The 22,133-nt window shown below is 34.4% G+C and overlaps 1 protein-coding gene and 1 non-coding gene across 3 annotated transcripts; both read right to left on the bottom strand.

The window, feature by feature from the left end:
• Positions 1-676: 676 nt before the first annotated feature.
• On the bottom strand, positions 677-2,852 carry LOC102606683 (phenylcoumaran benzylic ether reductase POP1-like). 2 transcript variants are annotated; one of them, XM_052432412.1, is made up of 5 exons: positions 2,552-2,852; positions 2,293-2,427; positions 1,812-2,052; positions 1,133-1,336; positions 677-1,038 (listed from the first exon to the last, which is right to left on the bottom strand). In XM_052432412.1, exons 1-5 carry the CDS (start codon positions 2,723-2,725, stop codon positions 872-874), a joined length of 921 nt encoding a protein of 306 aa, XP_052288372.1. In that variant the 5' UTR covers positions 2,726-2,852; the 3' UTR covers positions 677-871. The 2 variants fall into 2 exon arrangements, with proteins under 2 accessions (XP_052288372.1, XP_052288373.1); XM_052432413.1 differs by having other exon boundaries at positions 1,133-1,333.
• Positions 2,853-6,149: 3,297 nt separating this feature from the next.
• Positions 6,150-6,253, bottom strand: LOC127899507 (small nucleolar RNA R71). The gene has a single exon (XR_008051384.1). It is a non-coding gene; the product is annotated as a small nucleolar RNA R71 (small nucleolar RNA).
• Between the last annotated feature and the right edge of the window lie 15,880 nt (positions 6,254-22,133).

Below are 22,133 nucleotides of genomic sequence, written 5' to 3'. Positions count from 1 at the left end.
GTAATGAATGTCGAGTTAATAATTAATTGTTGCGGGCTCATGTAGGAACTGTAGAATGTTTTGTTCTTCTTGTAGTATTTGTCTCCTTCCAATAGTCTGCTATTTATTTTGGAACTGGTTCGCACATATAACGAGTTTCTTTTGTTTATTCGAAAATGTTGTACTCATGTTGTTGATGATGCATTAGTTAAACGGATTTGGATCTTCTCCTAATATAATTTTTCTTTATCTTTATAGGAAATTTTGACATACAGTAACTAAATAATTCCATAGATAAGATTAAATTTATAAGAATTCAACATCATCGTAAAAAAAAACAGACCAAGATTTGCAATTTTTTAATATTATTATTCTATTGTTTTCCTTATCCTTTTCTTTAATTAAATTTGCTCTCAAATGTACTAGATCTTTAGTTTAGTTGGAGTATTATCCAACTCTTTAGAATGCTATCTTTAATTTAATTTCTGAAATATCATACCTACTTTTTATTAATTTTAATTATTTTTATTGATAAATTACTTTTATTTTTTGCTTTTTACATAGATTTGTAACTCTATAATTATTTTTATAATGACTGCCCGTTAGGGGCTGTCGAACCCATATCACACGCACCCTAATAGAAGCCCAACACACGCACCCACCTGATCATGATGGCTTTATAACTACTACTCTCAAATCAAGTACATGGCCTACTTCATTTGATCACTGACATAGCAAACATAATATGGTCTAACAAATTCCATGGACAACCAGAAGAAAGTAAGGCCAACAACCATAATTTTTACATATAAAACCAAAGATGGCAACAAGCCAATTATTTATTTACCAAGAGTCCAAGATCCTGCAAGCTGCAGCTGGAAACAGAGAAGGGTTACACAAACTGATTGAGGTACTCATCAACTGTAGTGTACTTGACATCAGGATAAAGCTGCGAGGCTTCAACTCCAAAAGATGGTTCAATCTTGAAGTTGGTTTGAACTCCCTTCACGAAAGCAGAGTGATAAATTGATAATATCACATCGTGTGGAGGTGCAGCTTCTGCAACATTTTGGAGAAGACAGGTCAATAACATTTACGGCACAGAATTTACAGCTCTCTTAAATAACATTTAAAAGAGAGAGTTTTAACTAACCTTGAATATTCTTTAGGAGCTGCTCCTCTGAAACATACTCCCTTTCGAGGGTTTTGCCAATCTTTCTCTCCCACAGAGACACTAGATCATTGAATGAGTAAATATTACCGGGAGGCTGAATGTAAAGGTTTTTGTTCAAGGTTCTCGGATCATCAACTGCTTTGATAGTGTAGGTTCCAATATCATCTTCCTTGTTATAAACTGCTGAAAGTCATTTCAAATGACGAAACTAAGTTAGATTCATTTAACTATTTTGCAATGAAGTTATTTAGGCTCTGTTTGAAATTGTTGCGTGGCAACCATGATGTGGCGGTTCAGCAGCTAAAGTATCTGGGAATCACTTAAAACTCTATCTTAAAATCTATAATGACCACTTAAGATTCATTTCGTATTATGGTGCCATTAATGCTTTAATTGTAATATTTTTTTATCAAAGTAGTAAGAATATTACAAGTTTTTAATTAAACAAGTGTTGTATAAAATCAACTTAACTTGAAGGCTAAGGATAGAGGTGTTTATCAAAACACTGCAGCTCTCCAACAACAGTACCAAGCAAGACCATCCATTGTACAACAGACAATAACATTAACACCGCAATACATACCAAACAAACAGAGCTTAATCACGGTTATTTTTAACAATCTTGTTATAAACCATGAGCTTGATTAAATTATGTTACCTTTTGGATTTCCATCGCCGAAGATGACAACCTTATCCCTAGGGGGGGCAGTGGCCCCAGGCTGCAACAAATTAGGGAGGAAGTAGCCATCAAAAAAATAAGATTCTACGTAAGTGTACGGAATGCCTTCTGCCTCAACGGCTCGGCGGATTTTCGCCTTTACGTCATACGTCGATTTTGTTGGCTCCACGGCGCCATGGACTCGATCAACATCATTTCCAAATTCCGATGGGAAGAATCTCTGAGTAATAAATAATTTATAAACATCAACTAATTTTAATTGCTTTCATGCCATTGGTATTTATCCTTAATTAATTAATTAAATTATTTTGAGGCGCAATTGCGCATGTGACGGGGTGTTTATTAGCTGAACTGGGAGCTCTACTCTACAGCGAGCTCCACACCAAGAATAAATCACCACGTGTGCGCGAGTGCACAATCCTGATCGGAATTGAAGATATTTATATTAATTATGCCATACCTTAACGTTACCGGCTTCTTTAATGGCAGCAATAATCTTGACCTGATCGGCTAATAAAGCGTGACCGACTGTCGATATCACCACGTCCACTTGTTTTATCGCCTTCACCAAACTCTCGTGATTCAAAACATCTCCCTGCATAATAATAACAGCACCCACAAAAATTAAATTAAAAAAAAAACCAAGTCTATCAAATAGACGCTACACCGCCACGTGTCAAAATTTGGAATTAAAAAAATGAAAAAAATTGATAACTCACGACAACGATTTTGACGCCGAGGTTTTTGAAGTGGTCGAGGAGCTGAGATTTGGAAGGACCTGAGACTGTGGATTCCCTCACGAGCACGAACGTCGGGTGGCCGGCTTTCACGCTTGCTTCCACGATGAATTTACCGATATACCCTGTCCCGCCGATGGATAGAATCGATGCCATTTCTGAAACTCGTTCAGTTCAATTCCGGAGAGTTTGTTTATTATTATTATTATTATTATTATTGAATGAAATGATACCGGCGCCTTGTATAGGAAGCGTGTAAGCTAACCAGCTGGCAGCTGTACTTTTACGCTTGATCAAATGGACTAAAAAGCTCTTGAGGTCTAAGTGGGTTTTGAAAGTTTGTTTGTGGATAAGAGCCCTAATGCGTTATGCGTCCAGGTTCATTTCTTATTGTTACTGTGTATAAGAATAATTTTTATATAATTTTAAAAAAATTGATTTTAATTTAGGGTAATTATTAGGATGACAAAAAAGTTTGATCCGATCCTTGATTTGATTAATTCGATCATAATTTTAAGGGTTTTGACTCGAATTTGAAAGGTACGTTGGGCTAGGGCTTAAGGAATCATGACCTAATTACATTTGAGTTAGGGTTAAGGTTTTACTAAAATGTTTTAACCCAACTCTTGATCTTTAAATTAATTTTTAAAATAAAAAAATATTATTAAAACACACATACACCACATACACATAGATGGTCACAACTACACCTTAGGGATATTTATCTCTATTTCGTATTAATTTTTTTATTTTGTATTTGATTTATTTACCTATTGTTGGGTTAGTCTATTAATTTTGTTAGATTGTTAAATGTTCTATTGTTGTTAAGTTAAATAAAAAATAATTTATTAAATTCCTTACAAACAAATCCAACAAAAAAGGGAACAATAATAGTAATAATAATATTACTAAAGAATGAAGAATAGGAGTCCTATTCTTAAAATAAATAAATAAAATATAAAAAAATTATTAAAGCCAAGTTGTTCCTTAGTTTGAAGGGTTAAGACTTTTTAAGGATTAGAGTCCTTAGTCATAGGGTCGGGCTAGGGCTTGGCATGGCCTGAACATGACCCAGTCCATTGTCAACCTAATAATTATAAATAAGAATAAACTCTATGTTATAATAAGTTATAATTTTTCTAAGTCCGGTTTTAAGAAAGTTGCCTCTAATAGTAATAATTATCGGTATATTGTAAAAAAAATATATGCCTTATTATGTTAAAGGTTTAAGATGAAGTAAAATATTTTTCTAAAATTATTTGGGACAACCATTTATTCTTTAGATTTTCAAGATGATTTTACATAATTCCAGCACTATAAAGATATATGTACTAGTTTTTTTCAAACTATACCTATCTTTTTCATCATTGTTAGTGTTGAGTGTTAGAAAATGCATATTTATAAAGGAGAAAATCGTCATTTTACATTTCAAGTCTTACTAACAACCCTTACTTTTATGTATTTAACCTTCTTGTGATTTAATTACATATGTTTTATTTTAATTAAGTATTTTATGTATTTTAGGGGCATTATAGTCATTTCACAATAAAGGAGAGATCAGACGGCAAAACGGACATCACTTTTGAACTCAGGACGGTCGAAAACCTTAGGAGGAGCATAAAAGGAAAAATGACACTATTCATATGTACGGTACTATTCACGTGTACGGTACTAACTACGTTACTATTCACAACACTGTTCATATAAACGGATCAATAACGTGGCATTGACCGATGATGTGGCATTGACTGATGAGGTATCACGATCCTGTTGGGCTAAAATTCTTATGTACTGTTGATGGTGACGTGGCAGCATATCAGTGGATGAAAAATCTCGCGTACGGTACATGCATCACACAGGATTATTTTCAACCAAACTGCGTTACTGTTCATCTGAGTCAAACCGTGTTACTGTTCATCCGCGTGGTCAAACCGTGGACTGTTGACTGATGACGTGGCGCAATCCTGAGCATCCAAACTATTTTTAATCCGATGGCCATGATTTACTCCATGTATCTATAAAAAGGGGGCCTCCCCCCCTAATTTGATAGCTCTGAATCCATTTTTGGGATCCATTTTTTGTAATTCTCTCTCCATCTTGTATTTTCTTCGTATTTTAATAAATTTCCATTTTACCCCTAGTTCAATTATGAGTGGCTAATTTTCTTTCAAGCTTGGGTTGAAGGTGAAGTCTCAACATGTGTCATGGGCTTAATTTGGTAAATTTATTTTCTCTTCCTCTCTAGTTTTTGTGGATGTTTTGACTTCTCGTCGACAAATAATAATAATTTTGTCTAGATACCGCCTTGGTTACACCGGCTCTCTAGTATAAGGTTATTATTATTTGGCACGATAAGCCCTTAGCACCATATTGATTAGAGCGTGGTTCATGAGGTGTGGATTCCCCCCTCATGATTTAATTGACATTAATACGGATTATTTAGCCCATGATGCATGTTGATACGGATCCAGATACCCAAGTACGTCATTTTAATAGAATTCTCTTCAATTTATTCTCGCCATTTCAATTCCAATTTTAGAATTTATTCTTGCCATTTTAATTTAAGTTTTAGCATATTCCAAATCATTTCCACCACAAATCCAATCACCCATTTACAAAATTAATTCTACACAATTAAAATCCACCTCCTCGTGGGATCGACACTCGTCACCATTAGTCTATACTACAATAGATTCGTGCGCTTGCGAGTACATTAAAATTTGCACAAAAAATTTTTGGCGCCGTTGCCGGAGAGGTAAGTAATTTTAATTCATAGAATTAATTTTTTTTGAATAATTTCTTTTATTTGTTTTCTTGTATTTTTTTAATTAAAAAAAAAGAAAAAAATGAATCTACATTTAAAGGTTACTATTTCTTTTCTTTTTCTCTTCTTTAAAATTCTGTGATTTAATTTTCAATTTATTTTTCTTTGTAATTTTTTTTATTTTATTAATTTAATTTTTAGTTAATTTATTTCACGTATTTATTTTTGTGTATTTTTATAGAAAGGTTGTAATAGCGCAATAAGGTTAGTATCGTAATTTCTCCTTCTTCTTTATTTTTATTTGTTTTGTTCCCATCTTTATTTTCATTTTATTTGTTTTGCATGCATGGTCGTAGGTCATTATTACATAATCTTGAACCTATAAACCTTGAACTAGAAAAAACACTTCGCACACACAAACAAGCAAAAAATAAAATGGATTTGCAACCATAGGAGAGGCCATTTAAAGATTATTTAAGTCCTTTAGCAAATTTGAGCACATCATGTATAAGATACCCAAATGTAGCTGCTAGGAGCTTTGAATTAAAATCTAGTGTGCTAAATTGTCTCCCCACATTTTATGGCCTAGAAAATGAGGACTCATATAATCATCTGAATGATTTTCATGCCATTTGTCAAACTTTTAAATATGAAAATTTTTCAGACGATGATGTTAAACTCAGATTATTCTCATTTTCTTTAAAGGATAGAGCTCGTTCATGACTTAATACATTGCCTGCCAATAGCATTTCATCATGGGAACAAATGGTAACTAAATTTTTGAATAAATATTTCCCAGTGCATAAAACCAATGCTATTCGCAGGGAAATTTCAGAGTTCACACAGAGAGAGGACGAGCAATTTTTCGAAACATGGGAGCGATTCAATGGGCTACTCTTGAAGTGTCCACATCATGGGTACGAGAAATGGCACCAATGCCAATACTTTTTAGAGAGATTATTGCCGAATGTGCAAGAATGGCTAATGGCAACAAGTGGAGGAGAGCTAATGTCAAAAAGTGCATCAGAGATTTGGGAATTCTTCCAGCGACAAGCGGATAATTCCCAACAACGGAGTCGATCAATCAGGAATACTAGAAGAATTAAGGGAGTAAATGAGGTTCAAATTGGCGAGTCAACTTCGGGAATCAAAGAAGTCAAGGAGATGGTTGAAGGTCTTGCTCGACAAATAGCATCGTTATCGACTGCTAAATCAACAGAACCACATGACCATGACTCATACTCCGATCAAGCCAATGCCATAGGTGTAATGAGAAAACCATCGAATTATAACCCATACTCCAACACATATAACCTTGGATGGAGAGACCACCCTAATTTTTCATGGTCTCAAGGATTCCAACAGAGTGGACCAGCAGCTCCAGCTCCACCAATTCCTCAAAATCCTTAAGCCTCTCAGCCACCATTTAGACCATACAATCAGAACCAGAACTACTCTCAACCTAGACCATGGGAGGATTCATTCCAGAATCTCAAGAATCTTACTCACTCTACGATTGAGCAACAGAACCGCACCATTGATGGACTACGAAATGAATTGAGAGCGGGTTTCAACTCACAAGCCCAATCAGTTTCAAGCCTCGAAAAGATGGTAGGACAACTTGCTTCTTCAGTTCAGACCTTGGCAATGACCGTTGAGAAAGGTAAGTTTCCAAGTCAACCAGTGTCTAACCCTAAAGGAGTGCATGAAGCAAGTACCAGTTCACCACAGCAGCATGGAGAGGTCAAAGCCGTCATGACCTTGCGAAAAGGAAAAGAAGTTGACAACAAAGTGGAGATGCCGGTGACAAAAGAAAATCAAATTGTACCTGTGAATGTTGAGGAATCATCACCGGAGGAGAAAGAAGAAACCAACCCACGAGAATACGTTCCGAAAGCTCCATTTCCTCAGAGGTTAGCGAAAGGAAAAAAAGGAAAATCCACAGGTGAGATTCTTGAAATCTTCAAACAGGTAAGTGTTAACATCCCTTTGCTTGATGTTATTAAACAAGTTCCATCTTATGCCAAGTTTCTTAAAGACTTTTGTACTAAAAAGAGAAATATGCATGTTCAAAAGAAGGCATTTTTAACAGAAAACGTTAGTTCTATACTCCAACATAAAATTCTTTTAAAATGCAAAGACCCAGACTCCCCCACTATCTCATGTAGTATAGGGAACCACACAATTGTGAATGTTTTGTTGGATTTAGGAGCTAGTGTAAATCTTTTGCCTTACTCTGTATTCGTGAAACTTGGACTTGGAGAATTACACCTAACTCCAGTGGTGTTACAGCTTGCAGATCGGTCCACGAAAATACCTTGTGGTATTGTGGAGGACGTGCTTATCCAGGTAGACAAGTTTTATTTTTCTGTTGATTTCATTGTAATTGACACTCAACCAATACAGGATTCGAGGAAGCACATCCCCATTATTCTAGGCTGACCTTTCTTGGCAACTGCGGATGCTCACATTCAATGCAGGACTGGAAATATGCAGTTGTCCTTCGGCAACATGACTATGGAGCTGAACATCTTCAACATTGCCAAACAACCTCACAATGCAGATGATGGAATTGTTGATGTGGATTTAATTGAAACAATAGTTGATGATACTTTTCTTTTAAACCTTAGTGATGATCCTTTACAAACATGTTTAACTCACTTTGGTTTTGATTTTGATATTGACAGATCGGTTGATGAGGTCAACGCTCTACTTGACTCAACACCATCTATGGACACTAATAAATGGAAGTCAAGAGTTGAACAACTAGCACCATCAGAGAATAAACTCATCCCATCATCAGAATCACCACCGAAACTCGAGCTCAAACCATTACCCAACACATTGGAATATGCATTTTTGGGAGAAGAAAGTACTCTGCCGGTAATCATCTCATCATCCCTAAATGACGAATAAAAAGGTAAGTTGTTGGATGTTTTGAAAGAGCACAAAGGGGCATTAGGATGGACCATAGCAGACATAAAAGGTATAAACCTAGTAGACTGCATGCATTATATTCACCTTGATGAAAATGCTAAATCTACTAGGGAAATGCAACGTCGGTTAAATCCTAACATGAAAGAAGATGTTAGAACTGAAGTCCTTAAGCTATTAGACGCAGGTATCATTTACCCCATTTTTGATAGTTCATGGGTCAGTCCTGTGCAAGTTATCCCCAAAAAGTCAGGAGTCACAGTAGTTACGAATGCTGATAATGAATTGATATCCACTAGAGTAACTACAAGATGGCGTGTATGTATTGATTATAGGAAGTTGAATTCTGTCACACGTAAAGACCATTTTCCTTTACCATTTATTGATCAAATGCTTGATAGATTAGCAGGCTATGAATTTTATTGCTTTCTAGATGGCTACTCAGGATATAATCAGATTCCCATAGCACCAAAAGATCAGGAGAAAACTACTTTCACTTGCCCTTTTGGCACATTTGCATATAAGAGAATGCCATTTGGATTATGTAATACACCTGCTACATTTCAACGATGCATGTTGAGCATTTTTTCTGATATGGTGGAACGATTCCTTGAAGTCTTTATGGATGACTTTTCTGTCTTTGGTGACTCATTTGATCAATGTTTACATCATCTAACACTAGTTCTGCAGAGATGTATCAAGAAGAACTTGATCTTAAATTGGGAGAAATGTCATTTTATGGTAAAACAAGGTATTGTTCTCGGTCACATCATTTCGAGCAAAGGTATTGAGGTTGACAAAGCCAAGGTGGATCTCATTTCTAATCTTCCTCCACCCAAAACAGTCAGAGAAGTAAGATCTTTCCTTGGGCATGCTGGTTTCTATAGACGTTTCATTAAAGATTTTAGCAAAGTTTCTAGACCCTTATGCAATTTACTTGCTAAAGATGTACCTTTTATCTTTAATGATTGATGTCTTATGGCGTTTGAAAAATTAAAACAATTGTTGACATCATCACCCATCATTCAGGCCCCAAACTGGAGCTTACCATTTGAGCTAATGTGTGATGCATCTGATTATGCAGTAGGAGCAGTATTAGGACAAAGAGTTGATCGAATTCCCCACGTTATTTACTATGCTAGTATGACATTAAATGATGCACAGTTGAACCATTCAACTACTGAAAAAGAAATGCTAGCAGTAGTGTTTGCATTGGAAAAATTTCGATCATATCTCATTGGTTGTAAAATAATTATATTCACGGATCATGCTGCTCTTAAATATCTTCTCACAAAGAAAGATGCAAAAGCCAGACTAATTCGTTGGGTGTTACTTTTGCAGGAGTTTGACTTGGAATTCAAAGATAAGAAAGGCACAAAGAATATTGTGGCGGACCACCTCTCTCGTCTCCATTTTGACACAATTACAGAGCCATTAATATTGAATGAGTCATTTCCAGATAAACAATTAATGAATGTGGAAGTATTACCTTGGTATGCTGATATAGTTAATTATCTTGTTACAGGTAAACTTCTAGAGCATTGGACCAAGCAAGATAAGGCTAAATTCTTTGCAGAGATAAAGAATTTCTTTTGGGATGACCCGTATTTGTTCAAGTATTGTGCTGATCAAATTGTTAGACGATGTGTCCCAGAAAATGAAATTCAGAATATTTTTTCATTCTGCCATGAACAAGCTTGTGGAGGCCATTTCAGTGCTAAGAAAACAGCAACTAAAGTTTTACAATGTGGTTTTTATTGGCCAACTATATTTCGAGATGCTTACACTTTTTGTTCTTCATGTGATAGGTGTCAACGAATGGGAAGCATTACACGAAGGAACATGATGCCACTAAATCCAATTTTAGTGGTTGAGATTTTTGACGTATGGGGTATCGACTTCATGGGACCCTTTCCCCCTTCTTTTGGCCATCAATACATATTGGTTGCTGTTGACTACGTATCAAAATGGGTAGAAGCAATTCCATGTAGGATCAATGATCACAAGGTGGTGATAGGATTTTTGAAAAGCAACATTGTCTCGCGCTTTGGATTCTCTCGAGCAATAATCAGTGATAGTGGTGCCCACTTTTGTAACAAAGCATTCAAAACTCTTTTGACAAAGTATTCAATCACTCACAAAGTGGCGACTCCGTATCATCCGCAAACCAGTGGCCAAGTTGAGATCTCCAATCGAGAAATAAAGCACATATTAGAAAAAATAGTGAGGCCAGACAGAAAAGATTGTTCATTAAGACTTGATGATGCATTATGGGCATATAGAACGGCTTTCAAGACCTCGATTAGGATGTCACCCTACAGGCTAGTATATGGAAAAGCTTGCCACCTACCTGTAGAACTCGAGCATCGTGCATATTGGGCCATCAAGAAATTCAATTTTGACATGCAGCAAGCCAGCTCAGAAAGAAGATTACAGCTGGCAGAACTTGAAGAAATTCGCAATGACGCATACGAAAATGCCAAGATTTACAAGCAACGAATGAAAGTCTTCCATGATAAGCAAATTATGAGAAAATCATTCACTCCAGGTAAGAAAATGCTTTTATTCAATTCTCGCTTGCACCTATTCCCAAGTAAGTTACGCTCTCGTTAGTCTGGCCCATTTATTGTTCATACTGTTTTTTCACATGGGGCAATTGAAATTAAGGACCCAAAGAACGGTGTCACGTTTAAAGTTAATGGTAAAAGATTAAAGCCATATCTAGAATACCAACCACATGGAGAAGACACCGAAATAAATTTGAGTGACCCACCAGATTTGAATTGATTTTTTTTCTTTTCGTTGATTTGATTTTTTTTCTTTATATTATTCTTCTGCTAATTGAAATTATTTTTGCATAAGTGTGTTTGTTTAACTATTAAGTTTTCTTTTATCGTTTTTAATCATTAGTACCTTACTTAGACCGTTCCTCCTGAACATTCTTAAACCACTTCAACGTGTCAAAACTCATCTCAAAAGGCAGATTCAATTTTGTAAAACACATCGCATTTAGGCTCTACAACCACCAGAGTTAGTAGCCTATGTTGAGGGTTTAGAAAGCCAACTCAGAGACATTGAGAGAAGTGTTTACGACATCCAGTTGGAGCTTGAGGTAAATTCAATAAGAGGACGATTTTAATTTTCTTTGTGTGTTTTAATTTGTTTTTCGGTTTGTGTGCTTTAGTTTGTTACCCCGGTGAAGTGGCGGATAACGGTACTCCGTGACAATCAAGTCGGTTACTTCAATTTCCCATAATAACTGATATTCTGAGGCGAAGGTATGGACAGAAACAAGATTCTAGCGAAACTTCACAAGCGATTCCCTTCACTTCCTCAGAATGCCCTCCTTACGATCTATAAAGCTCGGTCCGAACGCATGCGATTATTCATGAGGAATAACATACCTGCTGACATCTGTTGGTTAATCGAGGCTAAAGTACGATCGGCATGTGAGTTACCTCCAAAATTTATTGCATACATGCCTGGTTGTGGTAAAGGAAATTATGCAAGAAAACGACGAGCTCGAAGAATTTCTGTTGCTTGTCATAAGTGTGCCAGAATGAGTTGCAATAAAAACTCATGTTCTTTAGGAATGATGTCTGATAACAGTGAAGATAAGATTCAATTAATTAGAGATGGCTTGAATAAGGAGTCATTGGATGATATCCTTTTGTCTCTTGAAACGCATCTCAGTGGATATGTGCAAGGAGCGATTCTCCAGTTATGACCATTATTCCAGAAAGAGCATGCACGATATAGTCTCGGGAATCTGACTATAAACGACCCTGTTTGCCAGTTTATAAGAAAACTGGATAGGAAGCCTATCCTCAACCCATAGAGGGCGTTCAAGCCGTTTCTGGACGTAAAACCAGAGGAAGATGTGAGCCACAGTCGCAACTACCTGTAAATATCCTTTTACTTTATTGTTATTTTATTTCACTATTGTCTTATTGTTTGCATTATTGTCTTTAATAATTTTATTATTGTTTGCTTTTTCCTTTTTACTGTTTCTTTTTGACTTGTGAGCCACGTGCTTTACGCGTTATTTGACACTGACATATTACCTTATACACAACCATGACCCACTATCACCAAGACTCTTAAATGTGATTTCTTTTTTGTCAAGCACTCACAAATTTTTTTTGAGAAGTATCACAATGTCAGCTACTCCCAATAGACAATTCAAGAACATTTGTGTGCTTTTTGGATTTACATATGGCAAACATAAAGAGTTCGTTGAGGCAGCCATAGATCTTGGTCGAAGCATAGCAGCGAGAAAATTACACTTGGTGTATAGAGGAGGTAATCGAGGGTTATCAAAAATGGTCTCAGAAGCAGCTTTTATCAGAGGAAGTCAAGTGTTAGGCATCATCCCAAGAGTCTTAAAACCATTGAGCAGTTCATCTGACTCATCAACTAGAGAAGAGTTAGTCGTCTCAGGTATGCAAGAAAGAATAACTGAAATGCTTAATCATGCTGATGCTTTTATTTTCCTTCCAGGAGATCTTGCAACACTAAAGGCACTTATCACGCTAGCATCTTGGGCCCATCTGCACATCCATAAAAAACCCATCGGTTTGTTAAATGTCAATAACTTTTATGATGACTTTATCGCATTTCTTAACCATGCAATAAAAAACTATTTCATTCCTTCTAATGTGAAAAAACTTTTTATTTGTGCTCACACTGCTAATGAGCTACTTGATATGTTACAAGCTTATAAACCGGAGCCCGACCCCTGGACCTTTGTGTTGGAGCACCCAAATAATGATGGTAACAGTAGCCGCAGTAAGAAGTACAAATTAGATTTAACTCTCCGCTTGTAAATATTATTTTCTGTGTTGCACCACCCAGGTGATGTCTTCTAAACTCTACTTCTTTCCTTTCAAACATTGAGGACAATGTTTCGTTCTGGTTGGGGGGAGGGAATAGTCGACAATTGTGGCATTTTGGTTAAGTTTTTACTAATTTTTGTTGTAGAAACTAACTATTGCTAACTTTTTGTGTTGAAGATGGCTGAATATTGAGTGTAATGACTATAGAAACGCATCTTCATCGTTAAAAAAAAAATTAAAAAACTAAAAAAAAATTTCAGACATTTTCTTTTTCTTTATTATGTTTTTATGTTTATTTTTCTTCTTTTTAATTTCTCCTCTATAAATATACATTTTCCAACTTGTGAGTCGAAGATGGCTGAATATAGAGTGTAGTTCCTCTAGAAACGCATCTTCTTTAAAAAAAAAAAACATTTTCGTTTTCTATCATTTTACGTGTAACTTTTCTAATTAGTTTTTATGCATCATTTTCACATTTCTGCATGCATATTTTCCTTTCATGTTTAGAATAGGTTGGGGGTAGAATGTTGTTTAAAAAAAAAAAAATTTTGTGTGATTTGTTTTAACATTGGATGACATGATTAATTTTAAATTTTAGTATTTGTATTATCTTTGGTCTTAAGTGATGTTACATTATGTGTGCTACTCTACATGTTGATGTCGGAGACAAATATGAGTTGCTTGAAGGAATGAACATGTCATAATAAGTACCAAGTGAGTTTTTGAGCCTATTATTTTTCTTGGAGAATAACCCTTTTGCCCACTTTTTATATAGCTTAGCAGTTTATTATTTTACACACGATCTCTAAATTGCTTTTGAGTTAACCCTTAAAAAAATTGTAAAATAAAAAAAAAGAGAAAAAAATGTGTGTTGTTATATTGGGAGGCCCATCTAACTAGTAGATATGGATGATTATTTAGAGCCCTAAAAGATGATGGAAATGCCATCTTTGATCCGTTTGAACCTTTCTAGCCATCCCTTTTATTAAATATCCATAGTTAACCCTTTTGAGCCTTTAAAAAAAAAAATATTTTCTTTGTCAACTTATCATCTTGACCCACTCCGATTTGGAGTATTACCCGATATCTTATAAGTTCCATCACCTATTTATGTTTGAGAAAAATGTAAATAATTATTTTGTTCAGTGAAGTTATGCCAAAAAAAAAAGAGAAAAAAAAAACAAAAGTTGTTGTTTCAAAAGAATAAAAATAAAAATAATAGGTGAAATCCACCTTGCAACTTCCAAAAAAAAAAAAAAACTTCTCTGCATTTTTCTCAAACATACACTTTATTTTCCTTATTTCCCTTCTTTGTTAGCCATGTCCCTAGCCTACGTTACATCCTAATAAAAATCCTTCTTGATTTTAGGGAACTATAGTTTGAAGTAGAAGCTAGTTATATGGGCTAAAAAGATGTAGTGATGAATAATAAAAAAAAAGATAAATAAAGTGGGTTGACTAGCATTTTTGTTTGACTTGAGTTCGTATTATTTATAAGCTGAGGGCATATTTATTTCATCTTGGTGAGAGCATGTGATATCACTTCTTTATTATTTTCTCTCTCAATTACCATTCATTGGAGTGACTATTTTTATTGGTTTTAATTTCTTTGTGAGAGTGTCACTACTTCCAGTGAGATTTTGGGGTTTGACATGTCATTCTTGAAAGTAGCTATGACAAAGTCTACTGGGCTGATTCATGTGGATGGTTGATGTGAGTGTGATGTTGCTTTAGACTGGAGATAATGCTTATACTTTTATTTGATTGCTATCATTAATCTGACGGAATAAATACGAGTGTTTCTATTAAAATTTTTTTTTTTTTAATTTGAATTTTGTTTTCGCTTTATTTGCTAGGGACTAGCAATAAGCTGGTTGGGGGGTGTGTTGAGTGTTAGAAAATGCATATTTATAAAGGAGAAAACCGTCATTTTACATTTCAAGTCTTACTAACAACCCTTACTTTTATGTATTTAACATTCTTGTGATTTAATTACATGTGTTTTATTTTAATTAAATATTTTATGTATTTTAGGGGCATTATAGTCATTTCACAATAAAGGAGAGATCAGACGGCAAAACGGACATCACTTTTGAACTCAAGACGGTCGAAAACCTTAGGAGGAGCATAAAAGGAAAAATGACACTATTCATATGTACAGTACTATTCACGTGTACGGTACTAACTACGTTACTGTTCACAACACTGTTCACATAGACGGATCGATAACGTGGCATTGACCGATGATGTGGCATTGACTGATGAGGTGTCACGATCCTATTGGGCTAAAATTCTTATGTACTGTTGATGGTGATGTGGCAGCATATCAGTAGATGAAAAATCTCGCGTACGGTACATGCATCACACAGGATTATTTTCAACCAAACCGCGTTACTATTCATCCGAGTCAAACCGTGTTACTGTTCATCCGCGTGGTCAAACCGTGGACTGTTGACTGATGACGTGGCGCAATCCTGAGCATCCAAACTGTTTTTAATCCGATGGCCATGATTTACTCCATGTATCTATAAAAAGGGGGCCTCCCCCCCTAATTTGATATCTCTGAATCCATTTTTGAGATCCATTTTCTGTAATTCTCTCTCCATCTTGTATTTTCTTCGTATTTTAATAAATTTCTATTTTGCCCCTAGTTCAATTATGAGTGGCTAATTTTCTTTCAAGCTTGGGTTGAAGGTGAAGTCTCAACATGTGTCATGGGCTTAATTTGGTAAATTTATTTTCTCTTCCTCTCTAGTTTTTGTGGATGTTTTGACTTCTCGTCGACAAATAATAATAATTTTGTCTAGATACCGCCTTGGTTACACCGGCTCTCTAGTATAAGGTTATTATTATTTGGCACGATAAACCCTTAGCACCATATTGATTAGAGCGTGGTTCATGAGGTGTGGATTCCCCCCTCATGATTTAATTGGCATTAATACGGATTATTTAGCCCATGATGCATGTTGATACGGATCCAGATACCCAAGTACGTCATTTTAATAGAATTCTCTTCAATTTATTCTCGCCATTTCAATTCCAATTTTAGAATTTATTCTTGCCATTTTAATTTAAGTTTTAGCATATTCCAAATCATTTCCACCACAAATCCAATCACCCATTTACAAAATTAATTCTACACAATTAAAATCCACCTCCTCGTGGGATCGACACTCGTCACCATTAGTCTATACTACAATAGATTCGTGCGCTTGTGAGTACATTAAAATTTCCACAACAATTAGTACATTGAATTTGACATGCTGTGTTAATTAGTTATTAGTGCATATTTTATCGCCATATCACTTGCACTAAAAATAATTAAGTTAAAATAATAATTTTTGTAACTACACATTTATTAAGTTATAAACTCTCATAGTAATAAAATTAATTTAGTGTTACCGTTATGATTATAAATAAGTTTTACCGTAGAGAAAGATGACTTAAGCGTAATATTGGCTTGCTTTTGGTTCACAATAAGAAACAATATTATAAGCGTAATACCGCCAAGTTCATTCTTTTCAATTTTTATAGTTGCAGAATTTCAATTCAGTTAAAAATATTATAAAATGAGTCATACCATTTTAAATCTTATGAAACATATGTTGTTATTCAAAATTAAAGAATTACAATATGTGAAACAATTGAGTTATTTATTATATATCTTTCGGTTTGATTTTTAGAGTTTCTCACCATAAAGTTGTTTCCTAGAATTTCTCTTCCATTAAGTAAATTTCACATGACAAATGTTTATGAATTACTTTTAATTTTTTTGTGTTTCTGACTTTATAATTATCTTTAGATCAACCACATGGTGACTTTATAATTATTTTTAGATCAAGCACATGGGACTACTTTATTTAATCACTGGTGTACTGACATAGTGGACAAAATATGGTGCTACAAATTCCATAAAAAACCAAAAGAAGGTAAGGCCAACAACCATAATGTTTACAGATACAAACCAAAGATGGAAACAAGCCAATTATTTATTTCCCAATATCCTGCAAGCTACAACTCAACAGAGAAGGGTTTCGCAAACTGACTGATCAGGTACTCATCGATTGTAGTGTACTTGACATCAGGATAAAAGAAAAATGGCTGGGTAGGACAATATTAGTTGCAATTTTGTTTTATTAGTTTTGTCCAATTCAAAAGTGTGGTCTAAGGCAAGTATCTCATTCTTTTATAAACTTGAATGATCGATTTAGGGTAAAAAAGATCTTACTGCTGTTGAATATGATGATGATGATGAGAATGCTACTGCAGAGTGTTGGTGAATAATAAGAATATGGAGGCAAAGAACAACGAAAATTTCTTAGGATTTGAGACGTGTTTGCACACTTTCCTTTAAGGTTTTATTTGCCCTCACCAATCTTGATTTGCTATAGAGTTTAAATGGCAAATTACCCCTAAGATATATCAAATCCTGAATATAATCTTTAGCAAGTAAGGTTGTATTTCCAGAACATATATGAAACCTGCAAAATCTGATATTAATCTAATTGTATATCTTTCTTTAATGAAGAAGATGTTTATTTAAAAGAATACAACCATTCGAAATAGTACTTCTTCAAAGATACTCTTTTGGTTTGAATTTGCATCGATTAACAATTGAAATTTTCAAGCTTGCTAACCGTTTTTCCAGTTGACGCCTTTATGGAAATAAACGGTTAGCCATTTTCTCAATAAACGGTGAGTCGTTTTATTCCAGAATGTCAAATACGTTGCTCTCTGTAAATAAACGGTTAGCCGTTTTCTTAATAACGGTGAGCTGTTTTCTCTAGAACAGAAAACATTCTCTCTGGAGTTAAATGGTTAACCGTTTTTCTCAATAACGGTGAGCCGTTTTCTTTAGAACATAAAATATGCTCTCTGGAGTTAAACGGTTAGCCGTTTTCTCCAGACACGGCAAACCGTTTTCTTCTAGAATATCAAACCAAAGATTGAAAAATGTTACAATCTCTCTTACACAAAGGACTGTGAAGATGAGAGACCCGATAGAGACACTCAAGAGCAATTGTCCAGTGACAGTGACTCTGATAAAGAATGCAGAAAGTAATTCTTTTCTACCTATATCTTTTGTCGCATTATCTTGACAAATATATCTATCAACTTATGCCTTTGTGATCTTATGACATTATGATGAACAATTGGAGGGGTTTCTTGATCAAGCTTATGAAAAATACGTGGCCATAAAAGGAGGAAGCATGAAAACATGTGAAAAATGCCTATGCCCCAGAGGACCAACTCTCAAAGGTATGCGGTCTTTGTGGTCAAATTGTGTGCGCGTGCGTGTGTGTGCATGTTTACAATCAAGCACATGTTTTTCGCCTATACTTTCTGCAATTAGGATGTGTTATAAAATCTCAATTTCCCTTGGGGCTTATGTGGCCTCTCTTTTTCTCACTTTGTCATGATTCTTGTTGCCTTCACATTGTTATCGTTCTTCTTCTTCTTTGTAAAGCTTAAGTCATTATAGCTCTAATGGATAGTGATTTATTAGGATTACACTTTCTTTTCTCGGTTTAAAATTATAATAAAATCTCTTTGTAGTGATACATTTTATAAGAACAACGTCCAATAGTCACAAAAAATCTTATTCCTACTTTAAGCCAATTATAAATAAGAACAAACTTCACATTGTAATAAGTTAACAACTTTTATAGAGCATATCTTAAGGAACACGCATCCACACAGTATTACTAATATGTATATTGTGCAAAAAAAAAAAAAATTGCTATGTTACATGAAAGATTTAAGATGAAATATAATATTTTTCTGAAATTGTTTTGGATAATAATTTATTCTTTAGATTTTCAATAAGAAGACTTTGCATGTTCCCAATACTACATAGATGATAGATATAAGTACTAGTTTTTTAAATTAAATGTTTATCTCTTTTATCAATGTCAATGCATTAGATTTGACATGCTTCATTAATTAATTATCAAAAGTAGCACAGCTAATCAACAGATTTGTCACTGAATTTCCATTAAGTTTATAACATCTTCATATTAATAAAATTAGTTTAATCCCAACAATATGACTATAGAGAGGTTTTACTGTATATGTAATGTTAAGCATTTTGTTTTGGCTGCGCAGGGTGATGAGGATGAAAACACTATGCATACTAGTTATGATCCAGACAAAGATCAGGGTAATCTAGATGGAAATCCTCTCATGGTACCACTTGATGATGGCATAGGGCCAACACAAGAGGAAATTACAAATAAATGGTTTGGTTAGGAAATTTTTGCAGAAGCTGTACATAATGGAGATTTGGGGAAGCTTGTGAAGAAAGCACACTATCCAGAGTTACAAAAAAGAAGCAAATAAGCTGTCAATGCCAAGTCAGCGGCTAAGTCAACATGTTCTATTATGCAACGATGATGGATTCACGTGCTCCTTATGTGTGAAACTAATTGGTTTTACTTTGGATCAAATCTATTGATTAGCTGTACTGTAAATTAGCTAGAAACAATTTAGAAACTTGTATATATATAGCATGTTAATCTTTCGTTTGCTCAATATATAGGAAACATTTAGAATTTCCAGAGAATTTTCCTTTATTTTCTCAACTGTTAAACAACAACTATAACTCAACTTCCAATAATTTATTCATGGTATCTGAGCCAAAATGGCAAGCTCAAGCAATGTAAGCACAAATTCAATTGCAATATCTATAAATCAATCAATGCAAACAACATTCTCTTTCATCACTCCAATCACATTAGATTGATCAAATTACATGCTTTGGCAAAATCAAGTTCTAGCTTTTATAAGAGGAAACCGAAGGATACATAACTAGAGAAAATGAAGCACCAAATCAATTCATTGATTCATCAACTATGCTAGAGCAGTTGCTGCATCTACTTAACAGATCGAAAATCCTGAGTTCATTGTTTAGAGATCTCAAGATCACACATTACTTAGCTAGTTACTCAGCTCTATCACTGAAGGTATTCTCGGTCTTGTTCATTCTTATAACACCTTACTTGATGTATGAAAAACATTACAGAAAAAGTTTAGGCAACATTATGAGGGTAGGATTCTTCAACTGAGATATGAGATGAATGTTTTGAGAAAAAAGTCACTAAGCATAGAAGAGTATTGCTTAAAGATTAAATAAATAGCAGATAATTGACATGTATTGGTAGTCCTATTTCTGATAAAGATATGTTTAACAAATTCTCAATAGTTGTAAAGCTAGCCATCTGCATTTATCTACTTTTATTACAACTAGCAAGTTATATTATGATGGTGCATATGCTCTATTGCTTACTCAAGAGGCAAGACTTGAACAAAGTCATAATGAAAAGCACATATTCAATGCAAATTGTGCTAACTTTGCTAACGATAATAACTATGGCATAATTAATACCTATCATGCACAAATAGGAGGCAATACTAAAAGAGGTGGATATGCTGGAGGATTTTAAGGACATTACAGTGGAAATATAGGTGGAAGGAGTAATTTTAGTGCTAGAAGAGGCATGTTTTTCAATTCTCATCCCAGAGGGCTTCCCTTTTGGTACTAGCCATTTTGGAAGTAGTCATGTCAGAAGTCAATTGATTGGGAGTAACATGTTGGCCTAAGCGGTTGTACAAACTTTGGTTTTGATAATAACAAACCACGTGTTAAGGATAAAAGGATAAAATGATATATATATATATATATATATATATATATATATATATATATATATATATCTCTCATTAGCTCTTGAATGAAAAAAATAATTCATGTGAGATCAAGTTCAAGGCACTCAAATAGACAAAGGTAAAAAGCTCATCAAGTCAAGAACAAGCATTAGAGGTACTAGCTTAGGTGATTTCTCTTGTTACATTTCTTGTAAAGCTAGTATGATTAAATATATGCATGATTAAGCATTTAAAAGCTCAAGTCATTTTTCATAAATCTTAATAAAAAAATGATTTTATGAAATTGGTTATTTTGAAGTTAATGCTCTAAATTAAAAAAGTTTTGAGAACTTTGAAATCAACAAGTATTGTTTTAAAATTCTAGAAATGAACCTATTTGAAATATTTTATATATTTTTGGGTTATAGTATAATTTCATAAAGTTTTGGAAATAAAAAGTATTGTTTCGAAACTCTGGAAATAGACCTATTTGTAAAGTATTATGAAGATTTGGACTACAGTATAATTATAGAAAGCATGGGCAAAAATATAATTTTAAAAAATAGTTTCAATGTAGCAGTTAATGTAGCAAATGGCTAACCGACATCGAATAGATTTGGAAACTAACGGCGATCCGACATTTTGAAAACGGTAAGCCAACTATTTTCTCGCAAGGTTACTAGAAACTAACGACAATTCAACGTCTCGAAAATGGCGATTCGAAAATTTAAATTTTTGCCTAACGGTAACTTGATCAAGTCAAAACGACAGTCCGATAAGTATTAACGACGATCAGCCCTTGTGCAGAAAGTCAATAACAGCTAATTTTTAGCTCCAACTATCAAAAGGATCAATCATATTCAATCAATAACGAATTCAAAAATTGGCATTGAGCTTACTTTTGCATGTTTAATCCATCTTGAGCTTAAATTTTTTTATTCTTTCATTGAAACACACTCTAGGCTTTTAGTTGTAAACACATATATTGTGTGAGTGGAAAATTTGTGTAACTTTTTTTCAATATCACAATTAAGTGGTTGTAAGTGTGAGAAACACTTGGTGAAGAGGTTTGGGATAACCTCTAGATGTAAAGATCCATTGAAACCTTGGAAATCAATTGTAAGCATCTTGAAGCCTTAGGGTTGTAATGCTTGGATAGTGAAATCTTCAAGCATGGTGAGCTTGGAGGCGTTAACGTAGGCATATTTTGCTGAACCACGTAAAAATCTCGTGTTTGCTCTCTTCTCTCTCATCTCTTTATTTTATTCATTGTTAAAATTATTGTTATTGAATTTATTAAGACATTAATTGAAATTTTTGTGTGGTTATATTTGCTTAAATTTTTAAAAACCCAATTCACCCCACTTTTTGGGTTGTATACTTAGAA

The sequence above is a fragment of the Citrus sinensis genome, chromosome 8 (assembly GCF_022201045.2).
Source record: "Citrus sinensis cultivar Valencia sweet orange chromosome 8, DVS_A1.0, whole genome shotgun sequence".
Classification (NCBI taxonomy): domain Eukaryota; kingdom Viridiplantae; phylum Streptophyta; class Magnoliopsida; order Sapindales; family Rutaceae; genus Citrus; species Citrus sinensis.
This window is presented reverse-complemented; position numbering and strand designations above follow the sequence as displayed.

Excerpts from the sequence above, each read along its gene's own strand:
- LOC102606683 (XM_052432412.1), bottom strand. The coding sequence starts at position 2,725 with ATGGCATCGATTCTATCCATCGGCGGGACAGGGTATATCGGTAAATTC. Across the intron at positions 2,053-2,292 it reads AAGAAGCCGGTAACGTTAAG|AGATTCTTCCCATCGGAATT; the intron begins GTATGGCATAAT and ends TTTATTACTCAG. Across the intron at positions 1,337-1,811 it reads CGGCGATGGAAATCCAAAAG|CAGTTTATAACAAGGAAGAT; the intron begins GTAACATAATTT and ends AATGACTTTCAG.